Source organism: Acanthochromis polyacanthus, chromosome 7 (genome assembly GCF_021347895.1).
Source record: "Acanthochromis polyacanthus isolate Apoly-LR-REF ecotype Palm Island chromosome 7, KAUST_Apoly_ChrSc, whole genome shotgun sequence".
In the NCBI taxonomy this organism is placed as follows: domain Eukaryota; kingdom Metazoa; phylum Chordata; class Actinopteri; family Pomacentridae; genus Acanthochromis; species Acanthochromis polyacanthus.
The window spans coordinates 5799173-5816411 of record NC_067119.1 but is presented as its reverse complement, the minus strand read 5'-3'; the positions used below and the strand labels follow the sequence as shown (position 1 = coordinate 5816411).

At 37.6% G+C, this 17239-nt stretch overlaps 1 protein-coding gene across 1 annotated transcript in view; it reads right to left on the bottom strand.

Moving 5' to 3' along the window:
* LOC110962432 (protein unc-13 homolog B-like) overlaps positions 1-17239 on the bottom strand; it is a 242079-nt gene that overhangs the window by 146941 nt on the left and 77899 nt on the right. The window contains exons 10-11 of the mRNA XM_051950402.1: positions 14555-14851; positions 12321-12408 (exon numbers count right to left, since the gene is read on the bottom strand). Of these exons, the coding sequence (XP_051806362.1) occupies positions 12321-12408; positions 14555-14851 (385 nt within the window). The remainder of the gene's footprint in view (positions 1-12320; positions 12409-14554; positions 14852-17239) is intronic.

The following is a 17239-nucleotide window of genomic DNA, read 5'->3' as shown; positions in this document are numbered from 1 at the left end:
TTTTTAGGAAGGTACCAGTTAGCAACACACATGAAAATAAACCCCTGAAAGCTGCGTTTTATATGAGTCTTCTGAAGAACTTTGAGTCTAAAATGTGTCTGAATGTTTGCTGCCATTGAAGATAAGGCTGTTTAGAATATTCTACTTCAATGGTGGCACAACAGTTCGAAGCAAAACTCCAGCACAGAGTTTTAAATGCTCCGTCAACTCACAGAAAGCAGTGAAGATGAGTCATAAACATGTAGAAGAGCTGATTTGTGCTATTTGTCTAATAATTTGAATCTTCATGTTAATATGACATTTTTTCTGCCAAGTCTGTCACAATATACACCTTTTAATGTCACCTGTTCCTATGTGTCAGTTTCAGGAGTTGCAGGATTGTAGAATAGCTTATAAACTGAGGTGTAAGTACTTCTTTCATGGTATCTTTGACTTATCAAGAATCATTTTCCGCTACTGTTTTCAAGACCACGTACCGCCACATAAAACACTCCTAAATGTTCATTCTAAGGAGAAATTCATCGCTGATTTGTGTCTGACTGTTCTGAGCCGAAATAGTTTAATGAGATGGAAAATTACCTCCGTTATTAGAGGAACTTGTAATCCTTTAATTGAGGTTAAAGCTACCAAAACACCCACATGTCAGAGAAACAGTGACTCTGGATAAAAGGTTCTTTCAAAAGGTCAGACTCAAACTGGGTTGGCTTTTTAAATATTTCAGATATAACCGAGTGACACAGGCTCCTCCAGCACAAACTTATTTTACTGAGGTTCATTGTGAACGGCTTTAAAACGCAAATGAGCTTTCAGGAATAAAAGATGCCTTCATGTACAATTCACGGCAGCAGTTTCACACAATAATTCTGTTTTGTCCTACAGTCTCTCAAGGTGCTTGTTTCCAGTGTTTGAACAAATCGATTTCAAATTTCTTGCAGTGAAAATAAAACTCTTTGCTGGTTTTATTGCAAACAAACAAACAGATTCGCACAGCTGCAGCCTTTCTTTCACCGCTGTGCGTAGAGAGTTAAGGGTGAGGTAAAGATTTTCTGAAGGTTTTCTATGACGAGGACCTAATGGACAGATAAATGCTCTGAAGTGCTCGTTGAAAGGCTGAAAGAAACACCGCAATCAAACAGCAGTCAAAAATGGGAGGGAACGATTCTGTCAGTCCATCTTCGTGCTTTAACTGATCAATGTTTCGTCCAACTCTTTTCTGTATCAACTACTAAAGCATCATTTTAGACTTTTAGATTTTAGCTGGAACATTTCAGGTGCTCCACCTTATTTTGAAGAATTTTTCGTTTTGGAAAACATAAACTTTTGCTTTTTCTTTCATTTCTGTGCAGTAAATAAGACGATGGAGTTTGTGGTGATTAGCTTAGCATAGCACATAAACTGAAACTGGTGGGACAGAAGGCCTGGTTCCTGAATTAAATATTTGACTAATGTTGCTACCTCGAGAACTCACAAGTAAATATCGGTTCAGTTCAAGTCAATTTTATTTATAGAGACCCAGTTATAATTCAAATTGTCTCAAGATGCTTGAGAAGCAGACTGTAAATCAGGTTGGTACCACAACAACCCAAACATCCCCAGAATCCCAAAGTGCCCAAAGTCCCTCAGAAGCTCATGGTCCCCCAGCAACCCATGGTCCTCCAGCAACACCAGGTGCCAAAATACCGGCTCCAGTGACCTCAGGTGGTACACTATTCATTCAAGAAGCCAGACAACCAGTCCAAGGTGCTACACCAGAAGCCCCATTACGTAGGCCAGTCACTAACCTTAGCAAAATGTCATCACGATTATCACTGTCACTGTTATTCTGTGATGTGGTGGGTCAGTTTGAAAGAGCGACAAAGTCCACATTAAGAGGCAGAAGAGATTGCTGTTGGCGTAATGTTGTTAATGTTGGACCATTTGAAGCTACTAAAAGAAATTAAAAACATGTACGTCTTGAAGTTTTTAAACTTTTGTTGCATTGGGAAGGCTGTTCCAAAGTTTTGGAGAAGCTAACGCACAAATTCAATCACCAAAACCCACCAACCTCCATCGTGGAACAATTAACAGCAGCTGTTCTGAAAATCTAAGAGGCTCTGAGGTGGAATAAGTGCAAATAAGTTCAGAAATGTGCCCAGCTGCCAAACCATGCATGGATTTAAAAACAAATAAAGCAAAACCTTAAAACTTTGGACCAAGCCTGACATGGGGGAGTGTCAGATATGCGGTACACTGAGGTACAAAAGTCGAGCCTTGAGCAGATACGATGCAATTTATCAGTGTTCTTTAGAAAATAGTGCCCCTTTTACTGTCTAATTTCCTTCCTGAGTCAACAATAACACTTAGATTCCTGGCGTTGGGATGCAATTTGGCTGCCAAAGGCTCTAAGAGGCTGGTGAAGGTTGATGTTTTGCATTTACTCCTTGCATTGTTTGTCCAAAAACTATTACATTCATTGGAAAAATAAAAAGTCTAGTCATCTGTGCCCCAGTGTTGCAGTTAAAGTGGAGTTCTATCCACAGAAACATCTGCACATCTTACGATATTGTTCCAGTTTCATCAATTATGGCTAAAATCTGGTTCACTACTGATGTTTTACAGAATAAAAAAGCCTCAAAGCTGCTCCAGAAACTGAGGATTTGAAACACGCGGAGCTTATAAAACGGAGGAATACTTGACAAGTTTCTCGAGATTCTTTACTCTTGCTGCTGTGAATTAAAGCAACTGGAGCTGATAAAGTAGCACAAACTGCAAACTTTCTACAGTCAGATGTAGATTTCAAGTGGAGAATAACTATAAAACCATGCAGAAGGTGAAAGATGATGCAAAAATGACTAAAAAAAAGAGTGCTGCTTTGTCACGCTTCTTAAAAGCACCAAGACAACCTGCATTGTTTTCAAATTTGTTGATTCAAAAGCAGCAAACCCACACATCGTGATAATGGTTGAATTTTGAAGCCTGCCTTCATCTTTTTGTGTCTCCCTTTCTGTTCCTCTGCAGTTGTTCATGTTAATGATTCTGTCTTCAGAGTGGTTTTTTTTCGCCAAAAGGGGAAGAAGTCCTGTTTTTCGGGTCATGTGTAATATCCTTTGGTTGCCTCCTTTATCTCAGCTCATGTTTAACTCGCTCCAGTTCTGTCACACACGTCCAAACACAGACAAATGTATGTGGGTTTTATTGTAGTAAAGTGCATCGTAACTCAGAGAGACTGAAGTTCTTTTCTGGTCATTCAGAGCTTGGAAACGGAGTGGTTCTATCTATGTTTTCTGAAATTATATAGCACTTATTGCACACTTTAAGAGTTGAGACTCAAGTTTGGGAGAAAATTATCGTTTGTTTTTAGACTGGTTTGTAAAAGGATCAACAGACTTATGACGTTTTCACCAAAAGCCTCTGTTTTGACACTTTTTTCCCTTTGGTATGAATTATTTGGCAGTGTAACCATTAATCACATTCTTCAAGAAATAAATCTAAAGTTAACTGCAGCTGGTTACACGTTGTTCCCATTGAGTAGTTTTATGCCAGTTTATTCTGACACAGACACTATAGATTTTTTATTTTCTAGAAATGTTGCCAAGCTAGCCTGGTTTAATGACATGTAATCTGTCCTATTTTCACCTTGCTGGTTTATAACATTCAGGAAGTTAGTGGCTGTAACAGGTTAACCCACCTTGTACGTTAATGACTAGTATTCAGTCGCCTAACTGTGTTTATCCCTTGTTTTCTAATGCAGACGAATAACGAGATCAAATTCAACTTCATGTATTGTCTATTTCTGACACAAAATAAGCTTTATGAAAAAACAAATCCATTCATTTATGCATAACACAAATGCAGCAGTCTCTAACTCAGCTTATGTGCTGTGGTTTGAAGTGATCTTCCTCACTTAGTTTGGTCTGGATTCATTCAATAGTCCACAAAAAGGTTTGCATATGAAGATCTCAAGATTCTACAGAATTACTGTCCACGGCAAACAGGCTTGGAGTCAATTACTGCAGCAGTGAATCCTTTACAAAGCTAAACCACATGTTCTCCTCTGCGTTGTTGTTCAGGGCTAATAATAACCAATCTTGTTTGCCAGGGATTGAGTAGCTTTTTATTTATCTGCTACATTCCACTATAATTACTTTGCAACTTCATTAACTCAAACGGCGGACGAGAAGTCTGGAATTTCAAATCACAGACCCGGCAGAGAGGTCTGCTGTTGCCACACCAACCCAAGAAGCTAATTATTTTTTAGATTTTTAGCAGCTGTCGGCTAAAATGAGGAAACCCGGTGATCATTTTAAACTGTTTCGCTACCTCATCTGTTCCTGTTGTCTTTGTGCCTCAGTTTGTTCTGGAGTGGATTGAAAGCAGAAGGTCATGTTAACCAGAGGAGCCAATTTAGAAGAGTGTTGTCTTTGTTTATCATTTTATAAAGACAGGACTGGATCAGAGATGACTCATGAGCAGAGCAGAAGTTGTAGAGCTTCGTCTAGACACAATTTATACTGTTGGAGTTGCCCTTTTTACCGTAAATTGATGAGCAATGAAAACTGTTTGGAGGTTTAGTCAATTGTCTCAAATCCAAAAATGTGACTAGATATAACAAAATGTTTTCTTGCATTATAAATGCGACCACTAAAGTCACAGACTAGCGACAAATTAAAGAAAAAACCAACATCCAGTGTCTGAGGTAGGTCTTGGACCACCAGTCTCTGAAACTCTAAGTTAAAGTTTACTTCAGGGACTGAACTTCATTATTCCAGAAAATATTCCTTTAGTTGGTGCTTCTTCCAAAATCTACATTTGGTATTCCATCGAGTTGACATGTGGTGACTGCAAGATAAGGAGACATTTTTAACTAGCCCTGTGGGTTATGAGGAACAAGTGGAGCCAAATCCAGCCACTACAATGCCTCCCAGCAGCTAAAGAGAGCTTCTGGATCCCAATACTTTGGGAGAAAAGGGTTCAGACCTATAAGTCTCTTGGCTTATGTCCCACATGGACTTGCCCACTTACTGACAGTAAGGTAAAGGATGACTCATCTGATTATACTATTTTTTTTCTCCATATCTCTGTAGTTTTGAATAAATTACTCTCATATTTGCATTCATTTTTGCAACTACCTCACAATAATATCCCACTTTATGCAACTGCAGACCAACTGAGCAGTGCAAATACTGCAGTCAAGGCCCGATGATATCATATAAAATACACATTTATTTGCATAAATTAAATATTAAGGTAAAGCTCCTAGAATATTGTATGTGATATAAATTAACCAGAGTAATTTAGATGTTAAGCGTTTATAATATTATATAGTCTAGGAAATTAAATGAACCATTAGCATCGGCATTCATAGTACCTGTCCATCCCTATTTTTGTTTTTTAAATAAAAGATTTTTCCTTTAATTTGTCACCCAGGCATCAAAAAAGAATTTCACACCTGAGCAATGCAAATCTGCAACAAATGCAAATTATACAGTTTGATTTTCATAATTAAGGCTTTGAATCTTGCAATATTTCCCTTCTTACTGTTTACAGCAGGACGTTGCTAAAAACATAAATCTACTAACGGCCAAGTCATTCCCAGATCATCAACAAAATCTGAAAATCTGATTTATTCGGATTCGGCCAACAAATATGATCTATCCATAGCCAAAAGACAGAGAAAAGCAGCAGAGGAACTAATGAGAGCAGTCACTGTTAAAGACAAGTTCATTTGACAGTTTGTGGTTTGAAAAAGTCAATGAGGAGCTGCAGAAAGCTTCGTTCTGATCATGCTATCAGGACAATTTCAGAGCAACCGCACACACACTTAGCTGCAGTAATAGCACTCTAATCATAAACAAATATAAGGCTGCGTTACCATAGAAATGGGACATCGTTGCCATGGTACAAAGACAAAACGACTATTTTCGTCCTTCAGGGGATAACTGCTGGCCAGTGGAAAACCTGGAGGATTCCTCCTCCTCCTGAATGTCAGCAACAAAGGCAGTTATGTTCATTTTCTCATTGATTTTAGAACAATGTTGACGCGCTGTGTGCGTTGAAGCCGTGTATAGAGAACGGATGGATGAATATTCGTTTTTGTCGGACAAATGTGTTTTTCTCACCCGCTGTGGTAATCACATCTGAAAGTGGTTTATACCGGCGGATTCATGAGAATCTAAGCTTTCCATCGGCGTATAGTGTTTGTATAATCGTGTTTGCAGCCGTCGGACATTCTTGAAATTCCTATGCAAATTAGTAGGTGTACCGCCGGCGGTACACTGAAGCTTAAGGGGTTAAGGTTAACACTCTACAGTATTATATATAACAGAAATTAATCTAACAAAATTCAATATTAAGGTTATTACAATATCATTTATTACACAAATTTGGAAGACTAAGTTAGACATTAACATTAAGATATTATGATGTTAAATCATAATAATGCATTTTATGCTGTGGATCAACATAACTTAGTTTGAGACTGAGTTGCACGACAAAAAACAAAATAACTGTCTTTCCCACACAGGAAATGGATGCAGCCGCTGTGACTTTTGTTCTCAAAGTGATATCACATAACCTCAATTATATTTATGTGACATTATGGATGGATATGCAAAAAGGCAAAGGTGAACTGATCCAATATACTGAAAAAAATCGCCTCTGTGGTTATCGGCTTTTAATGCAAGTGTGAAGTTGAACACCTTAATATATATATAACATCAATACTGTAATTTTTCCATTTTTTTTCATGTAAAAAATACAGTTTATAGTTCCTGTCAAACTGATGTACTTCTGTGTTAATTTATTTATGTTTATTTTTGAATATTTATAACAGCTATGAGCAAAATTTTTGCAAATATGTCATGCTAAAAATACACATATTAAATGTTAACTACACTAACTGTTGTGCTGATATTGGAAGTATTTATAATTTGTCACAGAAACATTATTTTATATGTATTTTCATGTCAACTTTCAAGCAAAACTGATTTTTTTTTAAAGGTTAAAACTTTTTTTGCAGTAAAATAAGGAATGAAGCACATTTCTTAACTGTAAAATCAAAAATATCAGTACATTTCTTTACTGTAAATGAAGAAAATGCTGTGGCAACCACAGCTGCTGGAATATTACTGTAAAAATAGTCTTGTTTTTTTTTTTTTTTACAGTGAACGACTGATTTGACAGACATTAACGTAGATGGAAGTACCTCTTTATTTTGTCTTTTATAGTACAGATCCAGGAAGTCTTCGCTTGGTCATTTGAAGGTTAAAACACATTTAAATATTAAGGTAAATTAAATGAAAACTGAACATTTTCTCAATGTCTAGATTACACCATTGGGTCATTCCGTGTGGTTTCACCAGATGGACCTTAAAAGTACTAGAAATACTGCACAGAAGTGTTCTAACACCCCTGGGTTCCATTCTACACAAACTTGTGTGATAACTTAGCAAACTGGAGCTTTCTAGGTACCTCAGTTTGGAAAATATGAGCTCCCAAAGTTGGACGAGATTTTTAATTGGCTATTTTTGGTGGCAAAAATCTCAGTGTGGGACAGGTACCAGAGACCCCAATTTTTTCGACAAGACAGTTCCATCTGTCTTCTATCACTGTACAAAAAAGCAGCAGGGTTATTTTTGTAGTTACTGAGATATTCTTACTCAAAATGGCATGGGTAATGTCAAAATCGTTTTTTGCTTTTCAGTACTTTAAATTGGGAGACAAGTATTAGTAGTCATTCCAATGGTAGTATTATGTATGTCTTGTTCTTTTTGAAATGTTAGTTGTTAAAGGTGACTATTTGAGCTACAGGCCTACAATTTTGCATAGAAAGTACTTTTGTGACTATCTAATGGCATACAAATTTAGGACAAATTTGAAAATGGTGCAGCAACCACCCCAAGGAATATCTGGTCATTTCACCTAGAATGATCCTATTGACGATATTTAAAATGCAGACTGGGCCTCGGTAAATCGCCCGTTGTAGCTTTTATTAAACATCTGTCTTATCTTTTCTCCGATGACTGATTATTGCTGCTCTTCTTTATCAAACAGGACTAAAATCACATTGCTTTGATGAACTACACTTAATCAGCAAACACAGAAAACCTCCAGCAGCAGCCTAATGAGCATCAACCAGCAGCAGAGTGTTGACGTAACTGGGACCTGGTTCCTGTCTGGGTTCTCTAAAAGATCAAAGGTGGCATTTAAAGAAGTGATGTCGTGTTGAAAAGACTCGAGACTGGATGAACTAATTAGTCTGTCAGATGTGCAGCGAAGTGGCAGCAAAGGAGACATCCTCACCGGTACGGAGGTGTTGAGCTGCTCTTAAGTCTCTTTGTGTTGTTGTTAATAACCAGCTCAACCAGGTGGACATGAAATACAAGACAGAAACTCTTCAGATCCCACATATGAGGAATTTTTGACAAACTAATCGCAATTTTTGACACCTTCCGAACCATTTTGCATCAGATTTTGACACAGTTTGTGTAAATATTGAGAGTTTTTAGCTTCTGGAACATTGACAAACGTGCAAATGTCGACAAAATATCCAATCACGTTCAATCAGAATCACGTTATTTGGTCAAAGATGGCGTTGTTTGAGTGCTAAGAACCTGTGAATGTGTCTGAAACGGTTCGACATGAGGCTAAATATAGAGCACAGTGGGATGTAATTAGTGGAGCTACTGTCTTTAATTTAATGTGGACACAAAAGATTTAAATAAGCGTTGCCACAGTTTAATTAATTTCAGTGACCTGGTGTTAAATAAGATCTATTCAGAAGAAGTCTTGGACAAGTCTGGAATACAATGGAGCAAAATGGAAAGAAGTGCTGCTTTTTGTTTTATTTATACTCACTGAGGAGAGAAAATGAATGAATCCAAGAATTAATGAAATACTGAAGAAATAAATACTTTAATAATACAAAATAATACCTTTTTTATATAAATCCAATCGTTTTTGCTGTTGGAATAAACTTGTGGTGACAGTTTTGGACCCAACAATTGCCAGAATTAGTACACATTCATTCAGTGTGACTTGCTAATGCAGAATCATTCATGTTTGTCATTGCTTTACTGCCACTTACAGCAGCCGCTTGAGTTTCAGAGCCAAATGAACCACTAATTACAAGTAAATACGCCACCGCAGTCGTAATAATTAAGTTTTCCATGTGTGGTTCTCTCGTAACAGAGCAGCCCCTTGAGCGAGGTTCCCCGAAATTGCCTCTTGAGAAAGGATTATTTAAAGACAGGGATGTGATTCATGACGGACATCCCAGAAGATTTATTGTTTAAGTAGACACAGAGCCATGTTTGGCAGATGAGTCATAAATAATTCACCGGCTTATTGGTCCCTGAAGTAAACTTCCGTCAGCCTCCTGTCTGGTAGGTCAGACTGCTACTGAACAACAGGGATTCTGAGTTTTCTCAAGGACTCTTCAGTAAAGCAGATGTTTGTCAACACTTGTCTCCTGATTCATTGCCAGTCTGACTGAATCAAGCTCGTGGCATTTAGGAATCGATGTTTCCATGTAAGCAACCTCATGACAGCTGGCCCCTGTTGGGATTTAATTCCTGGTGTTTGTTTCCCCGAGAAGCTAATAAGAAGTGTGAAATCCCACCAGATTGCAAATCTAAATAAAAATGGACATGAGAAGGGATTTACGAGTGTAAAAAACAAAAACAAAAGTAAGGAATCATGATTCTGGGCTAAAATGTAATTACAGATAAACAGACGGGACCAATTATATCAGGAGGAGGTAATATTTGGTGTTCAAACAGGATGCAAATAAGTCGGGATGATTATGATGAGAGTGAACTGAAGTTGTGGAGAACAATTTTATATTTGTGGAAAAAACACTGTAGAGGTGTTTCGTCGTTACATCGGACTGGTTACATGGAACTAGTTGGTGAGCAGAGCAGATGAATACATCATCACGCAGCACTATAGGACAGCTTTGTTTACATTTGCCGGTTGTACGCCACCTTGGATTGTGCTCCATTCACTAACTTTGCCCTTCATTAGGGCTGCATCTATTAAAAAAGGTATTGGGTATTGGCTGAACTACTCGATCTGGTCATCCCTACAGCACAGCCTTGACTATGTTAGCCTTGAGTCAACAGAGATGAAGGTTAAACTTACCAATTACCAATGCGGTTTGGCTAAAGTTTCTTAATTTTTATTTTTTTACATTTATTTTAATTATTACTATTTTTAATTTTTTTTTTTTTTTTTACAAATGAATAAAATAAAGAATAAACTAAACTAAGTCTTGATTATACTCCCTTCCAAACATGCACAGACATGTAGTTGTAGCGATTAAATTACATTTCAAGTCCACTTGGAAAACTGTGTTCCGCACCGTCAGTCACAACTACATCTTCCATGAATTCACACTACTGCCAAGAATGCGCGCTATTGCCATTGTAGCTTAGTTGCTGTGCAGACACAAATTTGAGGCATTATATATATATATATATATATATATATATTCTTTTAAATCCAAAACCTGTTTCTTTATAAATGGTAAAATGGTTTATTCTTTTACAAGTGTTGACCAAAGAATATGCTATTTTCACTTATATATATTTCAGGAAAAAGAAATATTTTATAGATGTTTTTGCTGATGTTTAAAAGAAAAATTATGTATCTTAATGTTTGAAGTATAACAAATAGCTTCCTAACAAAACTGTACATATCTAGATATCTAGATATCTAGATAGATATCTAGATAGATAGATAGATAGATAGATAGATAGATAGATAGATAGATAGATAGATAGATAGATAGATAGATAGATAGATAGATAGATAGATAGATAGACGGATAGACGGATAGAATATTTATCAAACAAAACATTTAGGCACTGAATCTATTCAGAGAAATGCTAAAACATACCAAAAACGCTAACGTAATAATGAACTCGTAAGATGGAATATTGAAATAAATAGTGTAAATAATATACCATGAGAAACAATGTAAAATAATGTAAAAAGAAAATTTAAAAAAATTAAGTGTAATAAATATAATGTTTGCAAAAACATAAGGCAATGTATGTGCTGTAAAATATCTAGTGTGCAAAGTGTTGCAAAAACCCCTGTTTTGGCAACTGGAAGTGTAACGGAGAGTGACGAGGACAGCACAGGAAACCACTGGGACATCATTTCTATGCATCCAGGACGTTGCACACAATGTCCTGCCACCAAACATCATTAATGACTCCACCAAACCCCATCATGGACTCTTTACTAAGCTGCTCTCTGGCAAGAAGCTCCATAGCATACAGAGTAAAACTGAAAGGTTCTGGAACAGGTTTCGTTTCTAAATAATCATCAGACTGCCAAACCCACAACACGAATCATTTTAGATGTATATTTTTAGGTCTGACTGAAAGAAAAGCAGGAAGGTTTGATCCTGCTCATCATGCTCTCTCTGATTCTCACGTCACCAAATGACTAATTTTTCGTTCTTTACCCTTAAACTTACACAAACACACACAAGACCAGATTATTTGTTGCACTTACCATTGACATACTTCTTGTACATCATAAGCTTCAATGTGCATCTCTTTTTAATAATTTGTCTGCTTGTTATCGTCGTTTTCTTTGTGTAATTTTCAGAAATGGCTCTAAAAACTGAACTCCTTCCAGTATTTTTATCTCGTGTGCAAATGACCTAAACCCATAAAACAAAAATCATTCCTCTTGGGTCTGTTAGAAAGCAGTGGCTTGAGGCAAGGTGGGTGAAGGTAGCTACCTCTGGCCGTATTAAATGTTTCATGACAACACACACAAGTTTTGGTAATGAGTTCAAACCACGAGGGAAATAAAAAAGAGCAACTAAAAAAGAGAGAAAAAAACCCAACAGACGGGCCACAAGACACTGTGACATTTGCCAAACTCAGACAGACCCCAACACAGCAGTCGACTGTGAACCGGCGATCTGAGGAATCGCTTTGGAAGAAGTTCGCCTTGCAGCAGAGCGATCTGAAGGAGCCGACGCTGAAAAGGAGCTTCCCAGATCAAAGCGGAAATCCTTAAGGAGCGCAAAATTGGTGCAAATTGCTGTGGCATGACTGGAAACTCAACCAATTCATGAGGAGGGAAAAGAGGTAGAGAAAGAACATGAAAGACAGGAAGAGAAGCAGCAGAGATAATGTGCCTGTCTGTATCTCTGTACTTTTATGTTCAAACTTCCACTACATCATCTAATATCGGTATGTTTTCCAGTGAAATGTATGGAAGATAATCATGAGTGTGCATCTAATTGTTTGTGAGAGCAAAAGACTGAAATAGAGAAAGAAAGGGCAGATGTAGAGAGTAGAGAACGTGATATTTCCTACCTCAAGTAGCTTCACTCTCACTTTGTTGTACGCTTTCAACCAGCGAACTCTAGATGGAGAACAAGGTGGAGGGCCGTTCTCGAAGAAACTGAGAAAGATCAAGGAAAGGGATTTTAAGAAGACATAAAGAAGACAGAAAAGATCTCGTCCTGTGAGATGTATTTATTTAAAATCAGCTCCTTCACGTCTCAAAATGCTCTTTTTTTCTCTCTTTCTTCACTGGTGTTTATTTATCTGAAATAATCATCTCTTGAGACAATAGAAAATTCGATAGGCTTATAAATAATCCTGCACGATATCAGAAATTTGTCTCAGTGCTTAAATTGAAGCCGCTCCTCTGTGTGTTTTATCTGTTCTCAGAGTTGTCACGCTTTTAAGATCCACATATAAATTTCTGTTTCCCAGTGGTTTGTCACAAAAGTCACTAATAAATGAATGAAGTTCTATCTTTCTGTGTTTGGTGTCTGTACATGCTGTTAGTTTTTAATTTGGCAAGTGAATTGTTGGGGACTCGAGGAAGTGCAGTGTTGAGTTTGAAGTTGTTTGGATGACTGCTGGACAATTTTAGGGTCTATTTTTTAAGAGTTAAACCAATGACTGTGACCGCTACCTCTACTTTTAATGCTTCATAACATTGTTTTGGAGAAAATTCTTGGCCATTTTTCTAGTGCAGAAACTTGTAGGATGTTTTATGGACCCCCACAAAGTAGTGCAGTTGTTTGTATGAGCGTTGGCCAATTTTAGGGTCTATTCTTTAAGAGTTAAGCCAAAGACTGTGACCTCTACCACTATCTGTGCTAATGCTAATGCTAATATGCCAGTGGCAGCACGAGTTTTGTTAATTTTCTCTGTAACTGGGTGTTTTTTTTAAGTAGCTGTGGTGGTAATTTCCATAATGTGACAATGTACTCAACTGCATGCTGTCTATTTTCCCTTTCGTCTGGTTGGAAAAAAGTTTTATCCACATTTCTTTTAAATTTACAATACAGATTTTGTGCATTAAAACAGCTTTATGGGGTAGGATGTTTATGCAGTCGTTTGCACTGTTACCTCACAAGAAGAACTGAGCATTTCTCCAGAAACAGTGACAGGTTTGGTTGATTAATTAGTAATTCTAAATTGGATGTTTAGGGTGTACCACGCCTTTCACCCAGTGCCAACTGGGATATTTCTCTTATTTGTCTATTTATTGCTCTATAAGATATTTAAGGAGAAAATTCTTGGCCATTTCCAGCAACAAAAACTTGTGGGCTGTTGTAGAGAAGCTCAAAAACTTGTACGTATTCTGACTGCAAGAATCGCTTCTGTAGAAACTTTCTGCATTGCAGATCTCAGGGCGGACTGGTTAAAACTGGACAAATTCTGATTGGTTTATTCTCAAAGAGCGCCATTTTTGAAAAACTACAGGGCCCCCTTTTTAAAATGCAGACAGCCTGGTGGACCGAGCCAAACTCAGCCAGAACAAGCTAGCAGAAATAGTTGGGAATGCTAATAATGCCAAATTGCTGCATGAGTTTCTGCATAATGCTGCTGATGTTCCTGCTCCTGTTCAGAAGGCCACACAGACACGATGGACAGTAAATCAGACATTCTGACTGATGTATATAAATATTTTTTTTCCTGACATCAGGATGAGTTTTTGTTTGTTTGCTTTTTAAGTTATTTTCTCCGCCTTCTCGACATCCTCATCAAGTAGCATTTTTCTCTCAAACATTGCCATCAACACCGTAGTATTTAACATACAGCCAACACATAAACTTCCATTACTGCTCATAGAGCTGAAGTTACGTCCACTAGCTTCTATTTTTCATTCTTGTGGTGTGGTCTGAGTTAACATGGAGGTCAAGTTTTTCCGTCCTACACTGCCCTGAGTTCCTGCAGAGAAAAGAAAACCTTCTGAGAAACCTATCAGCACATCAAAACAGCATCTAGTTTTCTTGTGCTTCTCCTGTTAACCTGAAACCAAACAGGACAATTTATCTTTGATTCATTTTTTCTTCTACTCACATGCACATTTTAGACAAACATTCACTGACATTAAAAAAATAAAAGGACGATTAATGTCTGATGAGACAAAGAAAAGACTTGTGTGAGCAGAGAACTTAGGTTTGGAAGCTCTAACTGTTTCCTGCAATCTAACTGATAAATGTTGGTTTTTGGTATAAAAATTAAGATTGCAACTTCAGCTCAATGCTATTCAACTTTAAATATGCAACAACGCATTTATGACATACGAGATTTTGCTCTGATTCCTGTTGTCCTGGACGTCCAAGGCTGGTTTGGGAGGGATGACGGAGGAGTCCTTCAGGTCTTTGTTGGACCCAGGCTCTGGTAGTGCATGCAGCTCCTTCTCAGCCTCTTCCTCCTCCTCTTCTTCCTCATTCCAGGTGGCCGGCTGGCTGTGGAGAGGTGGACGAGCGTCTGCTGGGTGGCAGGGCTCTGGATGTCGGCGCTCCTCGGGCTCAGAGCTGAGCTGGGAGCTGACCGGGCTCAGGTTACCCGATGAATCAAAGTGGCTGCTGTCAGGTGGACTGTGGAGCAATGACATTGTTATTTAAAATACTGTTCGAGAAACAGCCTTGCAAGTTAAGGTTTTACTCCATAGTTCAATTTGGAAAACTGCCACTTCATGTGTATTTGTGAAATTGTCACAGATAATAGACTTTTCTTTGTTTTGAGTCACAATTGTGAATTTCAGAGCTTGATTTTGAATTTAAAAAATGTGACTTCAATACAGTTCAACACTGTCATTAACCCTCTGCACCCGAAAACCTGCCAGAGGCTTTGAAAAATATGTCATCTACTTAAAAATTCCCAAATTTTCACCTTTTATCACAGCCAGAAACCATAAAAGCAGAAAGAATTGCGTGATTATATGACCTTCTGACAGTCTTTGCGATGTGGGACTTTTTCAGTTCATGTCAGGAACAAAATCCTGACATTTCATCAAATTCACTTAATACTACATGTCCCGTTTTAAAATTTGTCAAAAATAAACAGCTTGAACTAGCTAATGTGTGCAAAAAACAATAAATTCTGCATTTCTCTGTGCAACCGAGAGGCCATTTGTGACTCAGCTGTGAGAAACTGTCGTTTAACAAAAATTCTGTGACTTTTCAGCTAAACTGCAGGCTGTGTTTAACAAAAGCAGATAGGAGAAAGATATGGAAACAATAAAGACATATAAGTAGCAAAATATCTATAATGTGTAGAGCCACCTTTTTTTCTAGTATTGGTAAAACCTGTGGTCAGTTGGAAAAATGTACAAGTTGATTCCAATTTTTGTTATTTTTTGTAAAACAAATAATCAAAAATTCCACTTTTCATTATTATTTTTATGACATAACTTTGATGTACTACACAAGAGACATTTCTGAGTTATTTCTGCTTCTAGTCGCACAATGAATAAAAATGCAACAGGAGCAAAAAACCTTAGGGGTTCAGAAGGTTAAAAAGAGACTCTGGGTTAATTAGGGGTAAAAGCAAACTCACAATCACTAGACCTAAGGAAGACAATGGCACAAAACAAGTAGAACTAACAGATAAGGGAATAAATGAGGCTGAATGCAGGATTTTATAATACCTATGTTCAAAAAGGAGATTTAAATCAGGACAGCCTTCCCAGAAATGTGTGGTTGTGCTCTAAGTTTAATCAAAATTATTCACATTTGTGAATAATCTGAGAGCGTAAAATAAAGAGATAACCTTTGTAATTCACCTGCTGTGCTGCATTTACTGGATCCATAAAAAGATAAATACAGGGAATTCTTTAACCTTTTACTAACATTTAAACTAAAAGGTTAAAAACTAACTGGATATGCTGTAGCTACCTGATAGAAATCATAAATCACTGACTGAGAAAGAACAAACTGTGCGGCTGCTGGATGATGGAGACTCTTAACCAGTAAAAGTGGCTCTGAGCTTTAACTGCCGTGATTTACTTTGTGTTGGTTGTCGGCCAAATTACTTCTCACTGCTTCTTTTATTCCGGTGTCCAGCCGGCCCCCACGGTGTGCACCGCCACGCCAGCATAAATCTATCAGAGATTGATTCATATAAACAAATTGGCCGGGACTTGGAAATAATTCAGGGAACTGCAGGGGACGGAGCGAGGAGGAGCTTTAGACCCGCCTCACTAGTGAAAAGCTAATAAATAAGAAACCCTCGCTTTCTTCACTCATTGTGCTTCCATCACTGTCAGGGAAAGCTATTACTGAGGCGGTCTAAGTACGAAATAACTCCACTATGTTTACACTTAATGGTAAATGACAGGTGATCATTTTCTTCTGCTGTGGTTTGATCATGAAACTCACAATGTCAGATTTTACAGTTTATTCTATGCGGCGCCACCTTCAGGTTTTATTTGCTGACTCTATTTAAGATGTACCAAAGTAAAATCTGTGCTTTTTCTTCATTTATTTGGATTTGCGGGCGTAAATTTTCAAATTAAAACCTGAAAACCTTAAATGATAAATGGGTCGAAATGGTTACATTGAAATTAAACCTGCTTTGTCTGCAGGAATTTAAAACAACTAAGACATTAAACATTATCCATAATTATCAATATTTAAACAATAAAAACAAATTCTGGAAAATGAGGAACGAATGGGAAAAGAGGAGCAGGAAAGGTGCTAAACATTTATCTAAACTAGCAGGATAAATGATCAATGTCATCTATCATACATATTATACTAGCCTTTTTGCTGCTTCTGCTGTTAGTAGATCCTTTGGTTGTTCTGTTCCTAAATCTGCATGCATAGTTTCAGGTGCCTCGTTCTTATATAGCTCACTTGGAGTGACCATTAACTGAGGTTTATCCGAACTCTCTCTTCTGGACACTGATTCAGAGGGGAGTCCAGATAGTGGCGACTGTGCTAAGGTATCACAGCTTCCTGTTTTTGAAGTTTCTGTTGGTCCTT